This window comes from Semicossyphus pulcher, unplaced genomic scaffold, assembly GCF_022749685.1.
Source record: "Semicossyphus pulcher isolate SPU_LCO1_2020_fin unplaced genomic scaffold, fSemPul1.0.p SCAF_16, whole genome shotgun sequence".
Taxonomy (NCBI): Eukaryota; Metazoa; Chordata; class Actinopteri; order Labriformes; family Labridae; genus Semicossyphus; species Semicossyphus pulcher.
In genome coordinates this window covers 4,893,127-4,917,838 of record NW_027211670.1, presented here as the reverse complement: position 1 = coordinate 4,917,838, position 24,712 = coordinate 4,893,127, and the positions used below count along the sequence as shown (strand labels likewise).

Here is a 24,712-nt window from a genome sequence, read left to right as displayed (position 1 = left end):
GAGATCAGGGAATGTTGTTTTCATGCAGTGAACAGTGTTTTGGCAATACATTTGTTTAGACCAGGTAATAGTGGTTGTTGCTTTTAATAATAATTTGCTTTTAATAATTCAATATTTTAATTGTTTTTAAAACTCTCGGATAGCTATGCTGCACCAGTGGAGCTGCACAGAACAAGAATCTATGTAAACATAGTGTCCTATTTTCCTGGTTTCTGTCTGAACAATTCAGTTATCTACTGATAGTTTCCAATGTCTGTGAGGTTTACGCTTTCAAACTGTAAGCTAAGTAGGATATCTGAAGCCTGACAGTATTTTATGTTCAATGAATTGGAGGTAAACAACTTTACTAAAAGTCCGATCGGTATTTTCAAGAAACAGCAACTTTAATGCAAATATTTTCCAATACAATAGTCTGATGTGTGGGCTGGAGGTGAGTAAGGTAAAGAGAGAGTGGCTGTGGGGGTGCCAATGCACGGAAAGCAAAAAAAAGCCACCGTCTGTGTTTCTGAAAAACAAACACTGGTTCTGCAGGTTGATTTCAAAGGGAAAGAGATCGACTGATGCTGACGCACACTTAATGCACACTTAAGGAACAATTTGTAATTTCTAAATCAAGCCAGAAACACTTGAAATCAGCTTGGTATGAATATCATTGCTTCTGTAATGAATTCCCCGACAGGTCAAGTAGAAGTCACCTACAACAATAGGTGTTTGGCTGATTTTATGTTGCTGCTGACCTTGTGAAAGAGAATGAATGTGATGTTTCACAAGTTCGGCCTGTCTCTGAGCAGACACACAGGATGACGTGTGCAGAGTTATTATGGGGCTTTTTCAGCATCTTGCTGATACAAGGTCGACATGCCACTCTGTTTAATTGCTTTCCTGTATTCCTGACCCTGTCTGGGACACGTCGGTCATTTTCAAACATGATCAACATTTTTGTAAGCCACCTTGTAGGGTGAACTGTTAAATTGGAAACTGCTAACTTGGCCGCTGTCCAGATGCAAATAAAAGCGCAATATATAAAACTACACTGAACAAAAATATGAACGCAACACTTTTGTTTTTGCTCCCATTTTTCATGAGCTGAACTCAAAGATCTAAGACTTTTTCTATGTACACAAAAGGCAAATATTGTTCACAAATGTGTCTAAATCTGTGTTAGTGAGCACTTCTCCTTTGCCGAGATAATCCATCTACCTCTCAGGTGTGGCATATCAAGATGCTGATTGGACAGCATGATTATTGCTCAGGTGAGAAATAGCTCATCACTGATAAGAGGCGGAGCTGCACTCACACTCTTTGTAATCAAACTTTTCACATTCAGCCTGAGCTTGCACATGGCTACTGAAGCAGAGGGATGGGCTATGTGGTGTTTACACCAGCATGTTAGCTACAACCTACAGAACCAGCAAATAGCAGAAAGGTCACTGTTTCTCAATATGACAAACCAGACTTGATTTCAGGGCTTGGAGTGCAAGAGCAACTGCACACTGCACTAAAACCTGCCTGTGCTCTGTGGGTCTATTCACTGTGTCCACACTGGCCATAACAGCTGGGAGGGGTTGGTGTGGTCTGTGTGCTTGTGACCACAACTGTAATGAAGCCTTTTGTATATTGTGAACAGTTCTGTGCTGCAAAGTGTGTAGCAGAGGGAGCAGAAACCACAAGATGGCAGTGCAGGCAGGATTTCTGGACTAAGTACTTCAACATTTTATCTCCAGGGTTTGTGCATGCTGTTTGACTATTTATAGAGCTCGGATTTTATTAGGTCATTCTCAAAATATGTCTTTAAATTGGTGAAGAGTTTTTAACGGAGACAATCCAAAAGTTTTTCTCTTTTTTTATGTTCACTACAGAAAAGTTATTTTGAGTCTCTCTGACTTTAAGAGAGCCTGACATATCTTACACTGCTCTACTGTTATCCTCTTAATCCATAATTCAGCTATTTTTTGGTTCCAAGTGTAATAATACAAGTGAAAAGATCCTACAGAGATAGACAACTTTGTTAAGGTAACATCCTTTTATCTAAACCACAAAACGTGGTTTCTTCAAAGGGTAACTTTAATCCACAGAAGACAGGAGTTGCTGCTCTACCACTGCCTTGATCGATTAGTTTGTTTGTGTTATGGTGTTTTTAATTGTCAGGTTCTAAAATATATGTATCACACAGTAACACAAAAACTAACTAACCTATCAAAGCAGGGGTAGAACAGCAACTGTTCTGCAAGGTTAAAGTACTGTTTTTTTAATGAGGCTTTAAAGACAGCAATGAAATGTCTCCTCCTGGTTTCAAAGTTCTTACTTTGTCGTACTGTTTTCTGAGGATTGCATTGCAGCCGTTCCGCTGCAGCCAGCTGAAGCAATCCAATCTGTCAGCTGTGACTCTACAGTTATGGACTTTTGTGTGTGTATTGTGTAAAGTGTTGGTCTGGAGGGTTGAGGGATGTGGTGGTGGTGAGGGGGTTGAGGGTACCTGAGTGTTGCCAGTGGTCCCGCCGGGTCTCCCTCCCGCCATCTTTAATGTGTCAAAAACAACATGAAAAACAATCATGAGAATCTGTGCCTAAAATAGAATATATTACAAGTGTTCTACTGATGTCACACAAAAGGAGCTGACTGGTGACCAGTACAGCACTGTGTCTGTGGGTGTTGAGGTTTAAACAAACAGCACATAGAAACTGGTTTTGCTTAAAGGCTATCTGCATTAATTAGAGAGTCAGCAGACAAATGAGGCAGCAGGCATGGGTCAAACAGCCAGGGGAGAGAGTTCATGGATAACCACGGCTACTGTCTGATTAAGGAAACAAAGAAGATTTTTCCTGGTTTGGAGCTTTGCATCATAAAACAATTGAGGAGCTGTGTTGACCGATGTCTCTGCACATACAGATAAACAGACACAAGGCTCAAAAACAGCCATAAAACAACATACATCAACAAAAACACAACAACAGTGGCTTGACATCTGACGACATTTTTGCCCTTTTGCCCTTAAAAATAGCCCTTTTAAACAGCAATACCGGAATAAAGTAGGCCACTCATTTTGCCAGCTTTGCGTTTTCAATGAAAAGCTGATATATTGCTGCCCCAGTTCGTGAATTAACACAGAATGCCGGCATACCAGAGGGAAAAACAAGCGTCATGTGAACAAACTGTGAACATGTTTGTTGCCATTGTATTCTTTTTCTTTGGTCATGTTAAGGGACCGTCAGAGCAACAACGTTAAGATGTCGCTGTTCTGTATTCTTCATATTTGTTCATTCAGCTGACAGAAATAGACTGTCAGTAACGCAGCTTCTCATCTGGCACAAATGACACATTATTTCTATTTTGTTCTCAGCCTCCCCTGTGTTCACATTTTTCAATCCAGCTGCTTACAGTATTTAGGCCTTTTATCTTCTTTGTTTGACAGATGGTGCTCTGATGACAGAATGACACCACATGCATGATTTGTTGCTGACATATGGACCTATATTTTTCTGAGGCTTAATATGTACTTAAGGGCAGCATTAGCTTTCAAATCTTACTTCTATCAAGAATCATGTTGAACTATGCTAGCTACGACAGTTGGCTGTAGTGAAGCTATTTTCTAAAATACTAATAATCGTTCTCTGTAAAACATTTTTAATTGTAATTTTCACTTTTTGCATGTGAAAACAGAACAGCTTACAGTGGCTTAATATGTCAGTATATTTTTAAATGTTTTCATCCCATTCAGCACTAAAACTTTGTGCTGTTCTGTGTGTATTGTGTGTGTACTCACGTGGGCAGTGTTGTTGTTCATGCTGGATCTTGACCTCCGTCTTGAAGTGATTCCGATATTTTCTCCTTTTAGCAGGGAGTGAACCACGTCATCCAGAAATGTCATCTGGATCATAGACGGATCCACGTTCTGAGGCTCTAGCACCTGAACATACAACAGATTCACTTAACACTGTAGACATGTAAACCCAGTCCATAAGATCTAATGACCTGTGTTTCTCTTCGAACATTGTGTGTTGTGTGTGTGTGTGTGAGCATACCTGGTCATTCATAACGACCATGTTTCGACTGAAAAGGTCGTGGTGTGTAATGATTCCAGTGAACCACTGGGTGGCCGAGTCTTGTCTGTAAACACGCACACGGTAGCCATTCAACGAATAGGGACCTAAAGAGACAGGAAACAGATCCATCAGTGTTTTTGTCTATAGTTTATACACTTAAGTATAACACTTAACTACAGGTTCCTCTTGTTGCCATGAACAAATACCAGTTCAGTGTTACAGAGTATAAATGATAAAGTCAATAGAGTGTGTGACGATTGGAGAACTGTAATAAAAAGCTTACCTTGCATAAAAATTTCCTGCACCTTCTGGTCTTTGAGCCAGCACTTCACTTCTTCATATAGCTGATGGTTGTCTCTCACCACTGGATTTTGACTGTCCACCTCATCCTGAAAGACACACGCATGTAATGTTGAACGTAGAAATACAGCCCACCTACCGAGGGGCTGCCACAACATGTTCATGAAACTGTCTTGCAATAAAAGCCTTGTTGGGAAGGAAATGTAAGATTTAAATTTTAAGTCTTTTGTCTGGGTTATGCAGTAACCGATGTCTTACAGGGCCAATGGAGCTAATCTGAAAAAAGAGGCTTTATACTGAAATATGACCAAATATAATTATCAAAACGAAAGAATTAGAAATAAAGGTCAGTGTCTTACAAAAGCCTGCTTCAAGTAAAGGCCTGGCAATCTCTGCAGCAGAGATTTTTTAAATCTTAAGGTAAACCCATTTTCTTAAAAATGGTGCTGTTAACTTGTTTGATGAAGAGACCTAATTTAGTAATGCATGCTGGTGTGTTTATATGTGTGTGTGTGTGTGTGTGTGTGTGTGTGTGTGTGTGTGGTTGGGGCATTCAAGGTCGCAGAAACAGACGTGTATTTATTGAGGAGGTGGATCAGATGTTGGCCTCGTTACACAGATTTTATTGGAGCTACAGTCTGATCTGTTGGTCGATCGGAGGCTCCACTAAACGAGCTGGAGGAGGCTTCAGGGCCTTGTTTAGGATTACTTCAGTAGTGCTTATGAAGGACATACAAAAAATGTTCTCACTTTCCCTACCCAGATTTATACTGGACGTACAGGGATCAAACCATTTTCCACCATCATCCAACGGCAAGCTATACTTCCATAACTGCTGATAGGGTTAGGATGACCTACAGACGTAGTATGTTAGTAAGTATGAAGACTCAAAATAGCCTGAGACTTTCCATACTGAGAAGCAATGCTCATGGAATAACAGCAGGCTTTTTGTTGTGCAACTGCTAGCAATCAATAGTGGAATACAAACTTGTTTCATGAAAAGTTTCATGAACGTGTGCACGTGTGTGTGTGTGTGTGTGTGTGTGTGTGTGTTAAATTTAATCTAGGTCACTTTGTTGAGACTTCAAGGCGTTGCATGACGTGTGAATTATAGCTGAACAGAAAACAGTTTCTTCATTTTGTCAGAATATGAAATACTGAGCCTGTTTGTCTGTCTGGTTTTACATGTCTCTAAGGTCATATTTCAAACAATACTCAGTAGTAGTAGGGTTGGTATTTCAATATAAGCCTAAAAGCATTGTTATAACGATATATAATAATAACTTCAGAGGATGAGGTCACAGGTCTGTCTGCATTCATTCACAACATGATGGGCCGACACACAGAAGTTGTTAGTGTAGGTGTAAACAAAAAGAAACTTCCTGTGCAGGGGGAGAAGTGAAAAGAGGCGCTTCCTGTCACCCAGAGGAAGTAGGTGATGAGCTTGGCTACTTAGAAAGCTATAAATGGTAAATATTTGCATTACTCTGCTCAATGATCTCAGTTAGGAGATAGTTTACAACATCCAACAAGTTGACACACCTAAACCTAAAGAAGTCATTGTCTCTGTTACATTTCCTTCTAGAGATGCATCTTTTTCTCAAGACAGAACCACAGCCTGGACGGTTCATATTAGACAGACATGAAGATAATAACAGCTGGGGATGCACAATATAGGATATTATATGCACATATTTTCCTACTCAAGTGACCAATGGTGGATGCCAGCACCAATACATGCTCATATATTTTCCACCAAATTCCAACAATATCAAGTCTCTAATGTAGTAGAATTATAATGTTATTATGCCTACTGTTATTGTTATAGCCTACGAGCGAATCATACAATACAATGCTTTTCAGAATTAACACAGACTCTGGGAAAAACAACAGCTTTGACCTACAGCAAAATCAGCCCAATCATGTATTTTTAAGACTATTTCAAAGATGCCGTCCACTGTATATGAGTGTACCGTGAGTAGCATTTAAACATGTGAATAGTCAGTGAGTCAGCAAGGCATACCAGCAGAAATCTTATTTGGGGCTGATGCAGATATTTAATTTAAAAGTCTTTGTCTGCAGATCCTGATGACTATAATACTGCTGATAATATTGTGCATCCCCATGCACAGAGTCAGCGGACCACATCACTTAGCAGCTTTCATTTAACCTTCCCATCTCTTTCTATGTCGCTGTCTCAGTTCAATAAAACTCAGTGCTTTGTTGGCGTGATCAAAAACATAGTGTTGCCAAGTATTCTACAGAAGATACACCTACTCTAAAACATATCAAAATACAACTCACATACCCAGGTATACAGATGCAGTCCATTTATAACTGCCTTACAACACAGTGCTCTCTTTGTCGGTCTCAGTCACTTCCTGCTGCAGTGTTCTAGTTTCTGAGACCTAAATTAAACCAGCATACACACTAAAAATAGCACACTGGAATGCAGTACTACAGAGGTCGGCACAAACGTCTCCCATATATTTTTTACAATTTGTCAGGCTGATGAATTCTTTCGCCTACAGCGAAATGCAATCCAGATTATTCTACAGGAAACAATAATGAATGTGTGCAAACAGCATCTTGTCGTTATTAATATGATGGACATCTTTGGTTTTTACCATCAAAGATGCTTAAAGGATCCTGCAAACCCCTGATACATTTAAGACAAACAGAAATGATGCATAAAAACCTAACCATCACACCTGTATTAAGGGAATATAATAATCAGTTTTTAAATATTAGTCACTTGTAGCAGGGTCATTAAAAAACCTAATATAAAAAAGCCCATCTTCTTCAGGGCTTTCCCTACAAGCCAATGATTTAAAGTATCAGAAGAGACTCGTACTATTATTTTTAGGCTAAATTACTGTAAACAGTGCGATGTAGCCGCAACAGCAAGGCAGGCTGTAAACTTCACAAAACAATTCTCAAAATGATCCTTCAGTGTTCAAAGTTCACTGGGTTTCTACTTCGAGCTAAATTAGCAAAAGCTCTCATCCACTCCGAAACAAATGGACCCAGTTATTAAAGCTGATAAAACATGTGATTAAAGCAGTTTCCTGTCAGTGTCTCTCCAACACTCTTCAGCAGGGCTTCAAGCTTTTGGCTGCTAACCTACGCTCAATAACTGACTCAAATGGATAAAGATTTTACTTCCAGCCATCTGACAAACATCAGGGGCTTTTGGAAAACCCTGACAAACATGCATCATGGAGGTAAAACAGGTAATTTATTTCGGCTGATTAAGAAGTTTGGTGCGGTCCTAGACTGGAAATAAAAGAACAACCAGAGTACAACAACCACAGAGTAGCATGAAATCTTTAATGTGACAGCAACATGAGAGGGACTTTTGCACAGCCTCATTTAGCACACACTTACCAATCTTACTATGTTTAGCTTCACATGGACACAAAAAAAGACACAGGTGTGTGCACCACTGCAAACTATTCTGGTTTACTGTTGGCCTGTTTAGACCCAATACATACAGAGAAACCATGTTACCAAGGCAACATGGTCATCATGACCACCGATTGGTCTATTTTCATCAGACTGGAGAGAAACTGAATATGAGCACAGAATAACGTGAGTGGTGAATAATGTGCAAACCGCTGATGACGGAGATGTTGTGTAAGGTTCTGAGCGGTTTGCGAGGCAGACACCTCCTGCCTGTGACGCTGAATTTAAAGCAGGGAAAAAACATGGCGTGAAACCAATCTCTGGTTCTGCTTTGATCAGACATTTTAAGTATTGAGTAAAAAGAAACCCCTTTCAATAGTAAATGGGATTTCGTGTATGCTTTACAAATGTGATAAGGATACTTCATGATCTACTGATTAAAATACATGATGGATAACAGCTTCCATTATTGTCCTCAGACTGTTTCTATGACTCAGACCTACTTGTTCGAGCTCTGCTGTGAATATAACAAAGGGCCGAGGCAGACACACCACAGTGTGACACGAGGACATCTTGCGCGGATAATTAGTAACGTAACAAATATGACACACGCTCACACATAAACGGAGACAAAGACAGATGGCTTGTTAAACACTTCAAACACCCCTCCTGTCAGGGACGATGCTTGTTGCCATGGAGATGTTAAGGCTGAGGCAGAGGGAACAAACGGTGGGAGAGTTTCTGATGCTGTTATTCTTTTAGCACTAATGGCATTATCATTGTTCAGGGAGTGGAATTACTTGTGAGTGTGAGTATGTTGTGTGTAATTAATGGAGAGTCGTGAGTACAGTACAGAACTCACGTTATAGCTGTGGGCTGGTGTCCATTTCTGAAACCTAGTGGATGTAACACTACATCCAAACTTCATTTTAGTTGTTCACATTTGTAACAACCACTCTGACACACAGCCAGATACATCCTCTATCAGATGGTGCTCACATTGTATCCACATAAAAGCTATTTATATATTCAGTGTCCCTTACTTTCAGAAACCTGTGCAAATTTGTCATAAACATCCAGCAAGATTCAGCTGAGATTTTAGCTTTTACTGGCTGAGAAGGTTATGTAAAATGTGCTGATGTGAATTGGGCTACAACTAACAATTCTTTATATAATGTCAGAAAATGGTGAAAACTGCTGAACATTGTATCTCAAAGCACAAAATGACTTCCTTAACGTCTTTATTTTTTTCCCACAACCCAAAGACATTCAGCTTACTTCCATAGAGGAGGAGAGAAACCAGAAAATGCTCACATTTAATTAGCTTTGTGCAGCATTTTGACTTGAATTTCATTTAAAAAATACTCAATAAGTTGGCAATAATTAGTTTACAAATACTCAAATAAAGCTTGAAGCTCTATGTCATGAGCCACCAATGGTGTATTATTTGTATGAAATCTGCACATAAATGTATGATGTGTATGTATCAATGTATACAGTGTATAGAACCAAAAAGACTTTTAGATTCAGGTTTGTTTGTAGAATAGTGGGTCTAATGAACGTTTAGGTCCCATGATGACGATTAGGCTGTGGAATCAGAGTGGAAGAAGCTGTTTGCGGATTTAAAACGTCTTTTCAAAACTGCTATTTCCAGATGTACTCACATTGTTCCTTTGATGACAGCTACATGTGCTGTCAGAGACACATGACTGGGAAATCTGACACTACCTGACAACTCCGGCAGGAACGACTGGCAGCCAGAAATCCCATGTAATACGATGCCTCCATATACAGCATGAGTGTGAACCGACACCACAGGTGTCTGACTGAGCATGTGTTTGGGTGTGTGGATATGTCAGCCCACGACATGTTGTCATAGTAACGTGACACTGGGATGAATATATAGGTATGTGTTGTGATGGGGGGGGGGGGTAGGAGAGGCAGAGAGAGTGATACAGAAGTAGAGAGAGAAAGAGAGCAATGGCAAGCATGACTAAGAGAGAGCGAGAGAGAGAAAGCTTTGTATTTGGAGCACTGCAGGGCATTAAGCCATGAAGTTTCACTGAGCGAGGACTGTCAGCTGAACAGCATTAAAGAGTGTGTGTCTGTGTGTGTCTGTGGCAGCTGCTGGCCCCCCCTCCCACCCTACACTCCTCCCACTCTTGGCTTCTGCCTCTCGCAGAAATCCCCTCGTCATAGGCACATTACTGCTTTGCAAAGGCAACCAAAAACAAAGTCCAAACTCTGTTACTAAAAGAAAAGGCATTAATATCAAATATATTAAGTGAAAGTTATTAGACATTTTAAAAGTGAAAAAGAAAACAGTTTGGTTACAGACAGTAACATGTTTTTTACTCTTGGACCAAGTGAAATAAAAAACATGTTTTGCTTAAGTCCACGTCTTGTGGTGCTGATTCTTACAGTATTCCAAATATAGGCTGAATAGACTAAAATAAAACAAATAAAAGAAGACCATCTAGTGTTCATCTATATCCATCTCTTGTTCCCCCTGTTAAAATATCTCTGATGACTCATCCTGCTCTTGGTGTCGTTGGGCTGATTACCTAACCCCTCTTGTCACATAAAAGCCTGTGGGCTGTAGTGGCTGGAAGAGCAAAATGAGGTTTGTTTGTATTTCCTGATACTGGTATTTAACTAGTGATAATAAACAAAAGACATATCTGACCTTGACAAATAACATTTCTTTTCTAAATAAAGATACTATCGAAACTGTGTGTCACCCAAACAGCAGGAAACGGTACACTTGTTGGGGACTACTTTTAGAGGCGAATTAATCCACATTCTTAGGACAGTGTATTCATTTTCTGGTCAATCAGTGCAGGTGAAAGGCTGCCTGTCATTAGCTGTGTTGTTGAATGTTACAGCCTGGAAATACAGCTCATTATTCATCCAGAAACAAAACCAGCAACGACACCTGGACCCCGAGGTCTTCACCCTTTCTTCTAATGAAGATGCAATCATAGCTGGGCTTATACTGTAGCGTGCCTTTTAAAACAGTACTTGACTAGTGGACAGTCAGTCGTGGGGAACAGTCGGTAAGTTGACACAGTGCTCTGACTGGTTCCAGCAGAATACTGTGGAAACTGCATTGCACTGTCACTGAGCTCTGTTTGTGTAGTTTGGTCAAACTCTTGAGTCAGCACTCAGTTTTATTCTCCACCTCCTGTCCCTCAGCCTCGACACACACACCATAACTTTCTAGCAAAATACACACATACACACACACACACACACACACACACACACACACACACACACACACACACACACACACACTTGAGCAGCAGGCTGGGTTGGCCCACTAAACAGTGACTTCATTGTACAGTTTATGCCAAACAGATTGTAGCCCCCTCCCCCTCCCTCCTCTTCCTCCCTCCGGTCTTCCTGTCCAACTGGAAAAACAGAGAGGGGAGTGGCCACAGCTTCACTGCTCTGAGTGTGTGTGAGAGAGTCGGACTGTTTTTACGGCTCTGTTGGGTTCAAAGGTCTCCAGAAGAATAGGCGGCTCTGTGTGGGCACGGCTGATTTAAAATGGAGGAATCTGCGTGTGTGAAAGTGTGTATGTGTGTGTGTACTTCTCAGCAGTAAGTAGTGCCAAGACGAGAGTAAGGCTCCCACTTTCCTTCACTTCAGATGGCTGCAGTTATGGCTGATGTGGGGTACTGGGAAAGAGTAGCAGTGTGTGTGCGGTCTGGCTACAAGTAGTGATGAGGTAGTGCGTTTGCTCCTTTGAACAGGAGCTATACAAAAATTGAGGCACATATGTACAAGTGATTACCAAGGTATGTCATAAAAAGGTTAGCTTGTTCTTTTCATCTGCCCATGATGTACCTTTAACTTATCATCTTTCACAGGCACGCCGTGTCCATGCATGTCACAGTGTGCTGGCCATCTGCAGTTGTGGTGTGTTCAAATGTCATGAGACAAAGTGCAGAACGTGTTTGAAGTGGGATGGCAGGACCAGCCATGCCGTCTGTGGTTGGCATGGGACCAAACTAAACAGTGAGCTTTTGGTCTAGTGTTGCTGGAGGAAAGAGGAGGCATGGCAGCAATGAAACAAAGATAACTGAAGATACCAAGTGGAGACAACAAGAGCTGTGATTGGCCAGCTACAGGTTTCTGTAGCAGGGTGTTGATAGTGAGGACAACGGGAGGCCAAGTGCTTTTCACTTATTAACATCTGAAAAAACATCTCCACTGCAAACCTTCAGTTCACCGTCACGCTGTCAGAGAGAGTCACAGAACAGAAACCCATGGATTTGCAGTCTCCCACATATATATGAGACGATGCAGATAAGTTATAAGGATGTTATGTCAGCTCTATAATCACAAGTATACGACACCATCATTTTCACTCTGCCCCATAACAAGACTGTATCAATCACATTTATGGTTTACAACGATGTTTATCAATGAAAATCAATCGTCGCTTTCACTTGGGTTATGACACCACAAAGCAAAGTGTGTAAAGTAATTAAAGTGAAGACATTGCACTCTGTTAAAGACAAGCTCACGCGTCTTGAAGTGGTCCAGTTTTGCAACCTCTGACCATGAAGAAGCCACTTTATGCCAGCATATCAAACAGGGGCAGGCTACAGAGTGGGGGACATGTTTGGCACTGCAAGTTATTCGAGACAGCTGCAGCACAAAAACACCTGCTAAAAGCAGAAAACATGAGCAGAATCATTTTCCCAGAGTATTGCATATGAGAAGAAAGGACCCGTGGCAAGATGTTACCTTTAGTTATTCAGCGACAGTGACGTCAACAGGTTTATATTTGCTCCTCTGACTGCACCAACATTTCTAGTACAACACCGCCAAAGAACTCTGATTAGCCTGTCGAATGCATTACAAGGACTATAATACGTCCTTTGCCTTGTGTTGTCTGGTAAACCGCATCAAGATTTTTTTTTTAATATAAATCATATTGCACAGCCATTACTGTGGTAAAAACAACTCTAGCATGTTATGACCTGCTCATGTACGATACTAAATGTGAAGTGTTGCTATGAAATATGCAGGTATCTCTGGCAGAGCAGTTTTAACTCCTGTTGTCAAGCAAGAGGTCCATCATGAGGTCCACCGTAACCCCCTTTCCTATACTTTTGTATGTGTTTTTGCACCAATGACTGTATATAAAGATAGACGACGAGTCTCCATCTGCCGTCGTTGTAAGGAATTGATGCCAAAATAGCCCCTGTGATAGGCGCTGCAATCTTGTGATGGTGATGTCATTTGGAGCCAGAGTCCGCGCAGAAGAGATTGGCGGGTGGCACCACCGTAGCCACTTCCGCTTACCAAAACACACACAAACACTAAACTTACCAAAAAAACAGACTCTGCAAGCCGGCGTGTTTAACAGCAGAACAACTTCTTTGTGTTTGTCTGAAGTTAACGTTCACAGATGTGGAAACTTCAAGGACTGTAGTGATTGTTTTTGTTACGTTTCCTCTCGTCCTCTACTCTGCTAATCCTGAACAGATCGCCTGCAGGAGCCGTATTTGTCAATAGAGCTGTCAATCATCCTTTTGACAGCATCACTTGGATGTAAATCAGCATGATAAGAACTAACTATAATGACAGAAACCATGTTCGAGAAAAATTTATTTGCAGTGTATTTTGATTTTATAGTTTGACTCATGTCCCATCTGTTAACATGGAGGAGGCGGGCTTTATGAGCTATACTGCAGCCAGTCAGCAGGGGGCGCTCAGAATGTTTTGGATTCACTTTTAGGGAGTTGTCATGTTGTCCATCTTTTTATACAGTCTATGGTTTGTAAATCTACCTCTCAAGGCAACTGATGGCAGTTTGCCATTTGGATTGATTTAATAACAGGGATCTGTGAGGAAGCCATTAAATGTATACACAGGATATCCTCATTTACAAGCTTTGTAAGCAAAACACTTTCAGTCGACAAGGTGGACACTGTCCAGCATTTCACAAGAACAAATTATAAACCATCAACTTTCCAACTATAACTGTGCCTGTATGTGTGTGTATGACTCCACATCATGCCAGACTCCATGGAGAGACAAATAAAGTCAAGGGGCTGTCACTGACACAGATATCAGGTGTGTGTGCGCTCTATGTTAAATAGGACGGGACACAGGGGATCATGCAGACAGTACCCTGCACCAGGCTGCAGAGCCAAATAAGCTCTTGTGGGTAAATGCTACAACGAAAATTTCAGTGCTCAAGAGAGTCTTTGGTTGTTTATTAATAACATTTAAAGGTACTATAAGAAGCAATGCACATGTACTAGTCACTTTGTATTGACAATGTGTGAATGATTTGTAAATTAACAGCTTTCCCATCTTTCTTAGTTGCCTCTTAAACTGGAGATCTACTTGCTTTTAACTACATACGCATGATGGCTGCCGCAGGTTCTCTGCATCTGTTTGGCACGTAGGCTGTGCGTGTCCTCAAAAATGAACGCTACGCATACACACGATGCAGTATTCAGATGACTGGTAGGGGCAGTGCAAAGGCAGAGGGGATCTGACAGGGTCAACACGGCAGCAGGAACAAAAATGGCAGAAAGTTTTGAAGAAGAGCTGGTAGACCAAGTCTGCAATTATCCACATCTGTACAATGTGTCATTACCACTGCACAGCTACAAACATGCCTGTTAAAAGAGCTGCTTAGTTTCATTTAAGAGGTGGATCTGGAAACCTTCAAAATACAAACACGTCCGGGACTGTTACGTCTGTGCAGGGAGGAAAATGTTGGAGAAACAGAGCGGGGGCGGTGCAGACAGTGTGTTCTGTCCACCGAACACACAGACGCTTTTGCTTTTTTTGCCGTGACTTCAGAATTAATATAACAGTAACCTCCTCGAGTGTCGCCATGTCTGTTGTTTACATCCCGCACATCCAGTAGTTGTATATGGCTTGAGCTCTCTGGTATGCCCTCTAGCGGTATCCTCCAGTAACACACAAAGTCCATAGACAAGTACGTGAACAAGTACATTCATGACGCAGCCGAACGCAAGGCCAAGTAGCAAGTACGTCTCCGGCCTTACAGTCCATGGATTGATACATGTAGCTTGTTATTGCCAAAAAAAACAAAGGATGTGGAAAGGACTTTCTGTCTGCAAGTTGAATAAGGGCAAATGCACACTGCAAGTGTTAACCTTAGATTAGAAATAGACCTGTCAACCAGGATAGAGGTGTAACAATGCATATCCAACCCTTTTGTCCAAATGTGGTCATGTCTCGCTGCAAAACACCAAGATGGCAATGGCCAAATTGCGTAACTTTAGGCTTCAAAACAGTAGTCCACAAACCAATGGATGACGTCGTGATGGCTTCGTCCACTTCTTATTTACAGTCTATGCTCCAGCTTCAGAAAACTATACAGGACAAATATATGTTACAGCTCCTAGACTATGATAAATGCTTTTCTGCCACCAGAAAACAACAATGTTCGTCACATGTGTTTACAGAGGGTGGAACATCTGTGGTGGCTGACTATGACTAAGTCAGAGCACTGGCCACAGTGGACAGCCACAGAGACTGGAGTCATCAGAGGACAAGGCAACAGCAGATCTGACCTGTGATTGGCTGCAAATGAAATAAAAAATAAAAATAGAGCCGTCTCTCTCGTGGTATTGGGAGTCTTCATAAACACAGACCAATGACTGACTGGTGAGAGAGCAGAGCAGTCTTCCCATCTGGTTGACACTGAGAGGAACACAGTGTTCCAGCCAGCACAATACAACAAGCTGTGTTCAGCTGCAGATACACACAGCCCAACAGCAGAAGGACATTTCCACAGTGTGCAGCGACAGTATCCACCGTGTGTCTGTGTTCCAGCCAGTGTGTAATTCATGAGTCAGTAGTGAGCAGTCGTGTGTAAAAGCACTCAGAGGACAGACTGCAGTTTCACGTGTTGGCTTTATATTCACATTAAACCCTGGCAGTGTCACATCCATATGGAACAGCCTGAATACTCTCTGGAGCCAGCAGCACCCCATGGCTGCAGGATCAAGCATAGAACTAATTGTGAATGACTAATTCTTCATTAGCACATGAGATCCACTTACAATGTGTAATTCAGCCAAAAGACGACATATTCATAGTTCCGTTTTAACCAACCGAGACCTTTAATTACCATAAAGGGGTTGCTCTAATATTCATCACTTTTACTTAACTGCCCCCAAAATAAAACCAGTACTACACCACAGGCTGCAGGCTAATTTCAAACCAACATGTTGCTGTAAATAGAAATCTACACCTGTATCAGTTACACAGCTGAGATTGAATTAGACTAGTATTCTTGAACAGCTAAACAAGCTCCTCCAAGTACCAAGGCTCCAAAATAAAGAAGCACAACAATAGGATCTCTCCTCATTTTCATCTATTGACGGTTTCATGCAACACTTTTTTCCAAACATGTCAACTGCTGAGCTGTAAAGGTGTAAAGGTGACATTTAAGTCACAATATTCTCATGTAAAGGGCCGTCCGCAGCAAGAACAATAACGATCACAATGTAATTCATCAGTAAATGGACTGTACTCATATAGAGACTACTACATATATATATACTGCTGCTTTTACACTGCATGTCACATTCAACCTTTCACACACACATTCATACACTGATGGGAGAGGCTGCTACCTAAAGTGCCCAACTGTCAATCAGTCATCACATCCATACTCCTGGTGGACAGCCGACAGGGAGCAATTCAGTGTCTGACTGAAGGAGCTGGGGATCAAACCTCCGACCTTCCGATTGAAAGACGACCGACTCTACCACTGAGCCACAACAACACAACTGCATCCTTACTGATGAAAAGTAACCAGAGCAAAAATGATACAGGTTTTTTTTAGACTAATTCTGATTGTTGAGTAAAGTATTATCAAGTTTAGGCATGGTAAATAAAGTGCTAGAGCTAAAATGGAACTCTTCTAGATGACCTGTGCACATAGATAAGGATCATGGATTAAAGACCTGTTACTGCTGTAAGCTGCACAGAAACACAAAGAGAAAAGCAGAGGGATATGTCTTTGAGTTTTAACTACTTTTAAAATGATATGTCTTTAATTCTTTTTATATTTTATCTAATTGCCTATTCTGAAACTGCAAAAATAGGGAACATTACAGGTAGCTTTACCATCAGTCCATGTATTTCTGAGTGTGCGATTTTTACCTGGTACGGCTGGAAGGATGAAATGTCAGAGAGGAAGTCCAGCTGTCGGTCTAATAAGAATTCCACTGCCGTTACTGGAGACAACAGGCTCTTCCCCACCACTGGCTTAAATGCCTGCACACAAAGAAAACACACAATATGGTCAGCGAACAGCACAGCAGCAACACAACATCAGTACAAAAGCTCCTGTCTGCAAAGATTCTAATCATAGCAATGTCACATCACAATTTACTTCAACACATGTCATACGAAATGCATGTTTAATGCATTCCGAGCTTCTGCGTTGAGACAGAGGAATCGGAGGAATGAAGGAAGGGAGATGAATGACTGTATGGATGAGATTAGAGGGAGGAAAAGCAGAAGTGGAGACATGATGAAGTGCGGCAGAGAGGGAGGGACGGAGGAGGAAGAGACAGAGCGAGGGATAGAAGGAGAGCTCCGGAGTGATGAATAAATTAATGAGTAGAGGAAGTCTGACAGTTCAAAGGCAGTACACTCCACTTTGATGTTGTCTTTTTCTCACACATGCACACGCACACGCACGCACACACTCTGTGGTGATATCTGTCAGCCTGGGGCATGTGCTCAGCTGTTACTGCACATACATCACACACAGTATTTCCTCTTTAAATCTGTGTGGAGTAAAATGAATGCCATGCAGTCACACTACAGTCCTCATGGTGAAAGGAATGTCTTTAAGTTTCTTTACTACCACATGACATCACTTGTTATTTTCTATTTCTGTGCCTCATTATCAGTCAATCATCCAACAGTAAACAGAGCCTCAGCAGCAGGGCTCAGTGCTGCTGTGATTTATGGTTACATAACAAGGTCAGTCTGATAGAGAGATGAGAGATTAGAGGTGAGAAACATGGCCGCTGTGACCCCCCTTCCATACACAAGCACAAACACAGGAGGCGGGAGCATGTTGTGTGTGCAAGCAAAACATGAAATGTGTGCATTTGTGTGTGTGTGTTGCTCTATTTCTGTCTATCTATACAAAACCCATCTCCAGCCTCCAGCATGCAACTAGCAGCACTTGCCACTCCACGGTTATTCTGGGAATGATTTTGCTTTATTTCAAAGTGCAAATGTCACTTTTGTCCCATCCTGAAGCATCATTAGATCGCTTGACTGACAGGCACACTAACGTACCGCTTAGATATGATGGTTATACTGAAGAAGAGAAACCTCCTGACACACACAATTCAAATGCTAGCCCCACGTAAAACAACTTTTTAAGAGATTTCAAATATCAAATGTTGGAATAAAATCCTGAGAGTCTTGCTGCAGCTGTGGAAGGCTCCCAGTATCTCAACTGTTCGGTAGGGTGGTCATAAAACTCTGCTCAGCTTTTAGAAGTTAATCTAATCTTTGCCTCGGCCTTCTTAAACCTACAGAAGTCCTCATGCATTCTTGTTTCTTTACTGCCAACAGGCCCGAATGCATGACTACACTTCCATGAAGATTTTCAAATGACTTTTATCAGACTGCCTACAAACTGTCAAACTGACCGTGGTCCTGCAAACGCTGGCCCATCCTGGTGAAATAGCATGTTTTTAAGGGGGACTTCTCAGGTATCCTCCCTCTCGTCTACATATTGTCACTACTGGCTCCAAACAACCAACTTGCTTCTGCAAAAGTGCCTAACTCAAGGCTTCATAATGGCGGCCCACATCCAATAGATGTAACGATGTTCAGTTCTTACATTCAGTCTGTGCTCCCACTAGTGCAGCCACTTGCTATTTTTAACACCAGGCTGTTTTGATCTGAATACCCAGCAAGGTTCTGCTGAGGATAGGAGAACAGGATAATGTTGTTCACATGTGCAAATACATTCAAGGTATACTCCAAAACCCTGATCATAACAGGGATAGCAGAGGTAACAGTCATTACGCAGGATGAAAATAATAAATTGATTACTTGAACACACTTCAAAGTAAATGAAAGTTAATATTTTAGTGCACAGAATGTATATGATCATCAGACGAGGCGAGAGTCTTCACTGTACCCGATGGAGACGCGTGATTTATATATAACAAGGGTAACAGCACATGAATACACAACACATGAAGTAGGGTTGTTTCCATGACAACGACTTAGGACACAGGGGGGCTGGTAAAGGATGCATGATAGAACACACATCTCTAGATATAGACATGGTCTTGAATAAAGCAACATCTCTGAGGCACAGCTGAAAGCTCCCCAAAAAAGCTGGTTGGACCTTGAGTTGGAAAAACATCTTTCGAGCTTTCAGTCATATCGGCCTGTTGTCACTGAGGATTGACACTTTATGGAAATCCATCTATTAGTGGTGCAACGGATCATTAAACAGTGATCTGTACAGATGAGTGCCCACAGTTCAGCACTCATTGTTGTGTTGTGTTTGACTCTCAACTGTAATGATTAGAGATGCCATGCGGACGTGAACGATACTGCATAGATGAGCTGAAGGCCTAATCCCAAACGGAAGGTCAGTGTTTCTTATTGTTCCTGTGGCGTAAACAACAATTGTACTGCAGGTTTATTAAGTAAAAAAAATACATACACATCCACGACGACTGGTCAGCATAACTGTTAAATGAGGGGAATGGTAGCAAAAGCTGCTATTTTAAAACCTTGTTTGGGAAGATTATAGCACACTTGTAACGGACACAGAAATGCGTCATCGGATGGTGAAAACATGACACTTGTCATTTCTGGATTTAAGATATCTGACATCTTAACAGTGTGGCTGCTTTCTGTGGAGCACTGCTCTGATTCCTCTCTCTCACACTGAGAGGACATGACAGTTCCTCCATCCCCTCTAAAATGACTTGCCCACACACATACACACACAAACACACACTGAAACACCCACACATCCCACTCAACCACAATTGGGTCACATCTGCCACAGTGTAGCAGAAAAAGCATTCTGTTACTGCGAATTTCCAGACAAGCGGGAGGGAAGACAAATTCTCTTACTGTTAATACAAAACACATTCAAACCAGTGGACCTACGGAGGAACAAATGTGTACTGAGAAAGGGACAAAGGCATGTTTTTACACACACACACACACACACACACTGAATCATGTGTTGTGTGTTCATGAAGACCAATCTGCTTTCTCAGAATGGCATGTTCTGTGCGTGTGTGAGTGAATGTGTATGTTCCATAATTGATAAGGAAAAGTGCAGCAGAATGTAAATGCTGAGATGAAAAGTGGATGATGGTGCTAATGCATCCCTATATGACCTAGAGAGGTGAGGTTACACATGTCAAATGTGCGTGTCAAACACTTGGTGCTATAGTCATGCGAAGGGGGCCGGGACGCCCTTGGTGAACCACCAGTCGGCTGTCATTCCCAAGTCATCAAATACTGAAGCTTTTGTCCCTTTGGTTCTCATACACATGGTGCAAGGTATACTTCTGTGTCTGCCTGAGACCCACTGGGCTTTTAACTGTCTCCAACGTAAACCCATCTGCGGCAATATTAAAGTGAACAACTCCTCCGGCTGTCCAGCATGTGGTGAGTACAAAACTGAAAAGGCTGCATGTTGTTGCAGTCAGGCGATGGGAGGGTCAGTGGCTAACAAAATGTACTCTTATACGTAGCAGATGTCAGAACAGTAATCCACTAATTTCCACTTTAAAAAGTTTAGAACTCTGTACAATATGAATGAGCACCTAACCTCTACCCATAATTACAATGGGCATAGCTGTGTGAGCTTGAAGACGGCAGCTATGTGACAGAGAGTGAGGCTAGAGGCTGATGAATGAGCAGAGAGGTGACTGAAGATGGAAGAACTTGAAGATAGTTTTGTTTATTGTGAGTTGGTTGGTCAGTATCGGTGCTTTCTACCTTTATACTCATTATGGTCTTTTGTTTAAAATTGGTCAGCTCGCGATAGCAAATGCAATTTGAAAATTAAAGAATGTTAACAGAATGTTGAATGACTTAGTTTCCGGATCACGAGATGATTCGACGTCAGTATCCATGGCTTTAGGATCTCATTCAGAACCCTGATAACAGCTCAAAGACGTTACAGAAGCAGCTTTCATAATACAGACAATGTGGTTACAGACAAAGTATTTTCCAAAAGAAAATTTACTACAATCTAAAACCATTTTGGTAAATAAACATAATAATCTCTGTATGCAGCTAAAAATGTCCAAAATGGTCGACGATTTTCAGGATTTTCTACAAAGCAGTGCTGCACTGATAAGCGTTCTGTAAGTGGGTCACAGTAAAACAGATCCTTTCTAAGAAACACACACAAACACACACACACACACACACACACACTGGTTCTGTCCTAATCTGCTTATTGCTTTGATGGTAAATGATCAGAGTTGTCAAAACACAGCTGCTCACACAGGTAATCTACACACACTGGCTCTAAAAGCTGAGCTATTGTCCCTCACACACACTGTCTAAACAGTATGACCTGATAGGCTGGTTAGGTCAATGAAACTGCACTGGGAACTATTCTCATTTCATAAAATATAAAGAAAATTAATTAATTCAATTATCCAATTACTAAAAAATGTACACAAACAAAAGAAAACAATCGTTCCCTGAGCAGTTCAGTGCTGCAGTTTGATGACAGATCTCTGCTTGGCCCTCCATAAACAGATAAACAGGAGGCTGTGTGCTTCAACACTGTCCCATCCACCATCCTGAAATGATTCTACACTACTCGAGGAAACCAACCAGCTTCTGGACCTCAGCAGGAGAAAATAAAGCCTCAATATTGATATGGAAAGGGAAATATTCACCATTTCCCAATATGGTAACACAGACCTGCTTAGAGGCACACTGGACAAAAAGACTTTCATGAAGAAGTTCATCCCAATAAAAATGTAGGTCAGATGAGTCAGCTGTTAATGATGCAACAAATCGAATTTCAAAGAAGACAGCTCATCTTTTCCATGACTCTGTATCAGTCAGATAGAGAAAATCACCATCTTTTTTTAACCCACAGCTCAAGCAATGCTCTGTTTCCAGGTTTTATTAGAGTTTCTTTTACTTGTCTATTGTTTTTACTCAAAGTATTATTACAATGTATTACATTCGTTGTAGCCTCTATGGGTTTGAAATATCATTGAGACACATGTAGTGAAATACATGCATGATAATAGAGGTGGGCAGTATGCCCAAAATCTCTATTCACAGTATATGTGATATAAAGCATGGTAACGCTTTATGTTACAATATAGTCAGGAATAGTAAAAACTGTTTTTATTGAAACTACTGAAAATGCCTTCCTCACATGCAACAACGCGTCAGCTAAATACTCAATTAAATTAAACATAACAATCACTAAAAAGTCTTCAAAATGGAAAATCCAAAGCTCCTGAGAAGAATCATTTCAGACCTACAGTTATAAAGATTATCAGGGGATCGCTCCTCCTGCTTTGTATTTACAACTTCTCTCTTAATGTCCGTCCAGATCAAGTTACCTTGTAAGGAAGCTGGATGCTCGAGATCAACACGCTTGTTTGGAATAGCGAATAGCTCCTGAGTACCTTGCAAACCAAGCTAGCGCTAGAGTTATTCTATAGCTTAATGTTTGTCGTCCAAATATGGTGACTTTTGGTTTGAAAAAGACAAAGATGCTGATGGTCACTTTGCCAAAGGCTTCAAAACGGTAGGCCACATACCAATTAATGGCCTCTCAATGGCAATGCCTGCATCTTTTATAAAGCTAAGGGGTCTCACGCTAAACGCCGTCATATTGCTTAACTCTACTTGAAAAGATTATATAATCATCTTGTCAGTAATTATGTCATCTTGGCAGGGATACAGCTCTAAAGCCGATTCCAGTTGGCTAGAATGTTCTAGGTTTTAGCTCTAAAAACACTACATCCTACATTTCCAACAATGCAACATAATGTAGTATCACAATAGACCCTCTGTAACTTCTGTGTGCACAAACACATCTTCCAAACTCAGTGGGTAGCCAGACTTTCCATTAAATTCTGATCCAAGGTTACCGTGGTGACTGTATCGGGTCGGTTTAGTCATCTTTACAAAAGCTCCAGCAGAGCCACAGGAACAATTATACAACACAGGCTCAATGGTACACAGATTTCTAAAGGTGAAATCAGTTGAGTGTTTATATTCTGTTGGTATAATGAATGAGCATAAGACTATCCTGAGCTACACAGAAAAATGAGCGATGTAGGTACAAGTGACTTCATTGATCTGTCAAACCCTCTCTGAGCTGAAACAGGGATGAAACAGTTAACAGACACTGTAAATCAAAAGTGAAATTGTCCTTACTGTGAGCAATATCCTGTAAAATTAGTAACCTGCAAACACACCATGTACTGGGACACATGAAATGATTTACCACCTTAACTCTAGACAAAAAAACATTGGTCCTGGGGAGCCGGTTCAGCTCAGCTGGTAGAGGGCGTGCCCCCTGTACAGAGGCTGAGTACTCGCTGAATCAACCCTTCGTTCAACTCCAGCCCTCTGGCCTTTAGTGCGTGTCATCCCCGCTCCCTCTTCCTAATAAAACACGGGTCCCTTCAACTTCAACGCCAAAGTTTGAGGAAGCAATGAAAAATACATGAGAGGAAAAGGAACAGAAATAGTAACAGCTAAGTTAATGAAACTGTAATCCAGTTTCTGAGGGCTTAAATCTACAGGATTTTGTGTAAATCCTGTATTACTTTTCTTTCATAGATCAATTTGCTAAACAACAAATGGTTAAAAGCTGTGGTTGACAAAGTTGTAGCGTAGATAACCCTTACTTTTTCTTGCCAAAATGTATGTAGTAAGAATGTATGGAAGAAGAAGATAGATTACGATGCTAACAGCACCTTTAGAGATTGATAAAAGCCTAACACTCTACAACACACACACAAACTCTTTCATGTGCACATCTAGGCTAGAACCCAGTAGAATGAGCAAACACTTTACTATCGACTCCAATAACTCTGAAGGATCAAACCGAATCAAACCAAACTCTGGTTTTAGTCGAAGAACGGCAGCGATTCGAGCAACAGCAGAGGACATGAATCTGTAACATTACCTCTCTCCTCTGTCTCCAAGCAACCCCAAGGAGCCATGGCTCTGAAGAAAAACACTTGACAAAACTAGCTTTGATCCAACGATCCAGTGAGAAGCGGGGAGAAAGAAAAGAAAGGATGACGAGGGTAAAAAAGGCAGGAAGAGAGAGAGTGAGATTGTGGTTTCTTCTTGTGGTAAGAAAAGACAGATGGCCAAGAGGGAGAGAAAGCAGAGTAGAGGACGAGCTACACAGCCGACATTTTAACTGCTGCTGACGCAAGGAGGGAGAGAGAGGGAGGGACGGAGCAGGGGAGGGAGGGCCGGCCTTCTCTCTCTCTCTCTCTCTACACACCATCTGACTCACTCTCTTTCACTTCCTCTCCGCTCTCTCTATAAGAACATGTCTCACTCCCACTCCTGTCCTCTCTGCTCGCTTCAATTCATCTTGTAGACTTCATACTCTACTGATTATTTGAGTCTGCGCTTTCTGCTCATCCATCATAACTTTCATTTATGAATGCCAGCTCGGCATCAATCATTCTCGAAAACAAAGAAGCAAATCAACAAATCACTGGGATGTTGACTCACCTGAACTATTTGTTTGGAGGAATAGTAGGTAATTCCCACTGTGGGGGAAGTTGCTTTAAAAGTGTTGCTTTAAAGGCTACCAACTGCCTTCCAGTGGAGCAAACTAGTAAACTACAAGAAAAAGTACCTTCGGGAAATCTAGTTTTGTAAAACTAAAGCTGCTAAGAAAAGGTAGTTTAAACATTTGACAATGTACA

General features: G+C 41.3%; 2 protein-coding genes across 3 annotated transcripts in view; both read right to left on the bottom strand.

Moving 5' to 3' along the window:
* jmjd1cb (jumonji domain containing 1Cb) overlaps positions 1–24,177 on the bottom strand; it is a 47,780-nt gene extending 23,603 nt beyond the window's left edge. Inside the window, exons 1-6 of one of the 2 annotated variants that reach the window (XM_069663857.1) lie at positions 23,950–24,177; positions 16,923–17,036; positions 4,327–4,432; positions 4,023–4,147; positions 3,764–3,907; positions 2,477–2,518 (exon numbers count right to left, since the gene is read on the bottom strand). In XM_069663857.1, coding sequence (XP_069519958.1) covers positions 2,477–2,518; positions 3,764–3,907; positions 4,023–4,147; positions 4,327–4,333 — 318 coding nt within the window. In that variant the 5' untranslated portion in view covers positions 4,334–4,432; positions 16,923–17,036; positions 23,950–24,177. Of the gene's footprint in view, positions 1–2,476; positions 2,519–3,763; positions 3,908–4,022; positions 4,148–4,326; positions 4,433–16,922; positions 17,037–23,949 lie in introns of those variants that run through there. The other variant, XM_069663858.1, reaches the window with a different exon arrangement.
* LOC138593619 (probable JmjC domain-containing histone demethylation protein 2C) overlaps positions 16,681–24,712 on the bottom strand; it is a 72,665-nt gene continuing 64,633 nt past the window's right edge. The window contains exons 3-4 of the mRNA XM_069664691.1: positions 16,923–17,036; positions 16,681–16,689 (exon numbers count right to left, since the gene is read on the bottom strand). Of these exons, the coding sequence (XP_069520792.1) occupies positions 16,681–16,689; positions 16,923–17,036 (123 nt within the window). The remainder of the gene's footprint in view (positions 16,690–16,922; positions 17,037–24,712) is intronic.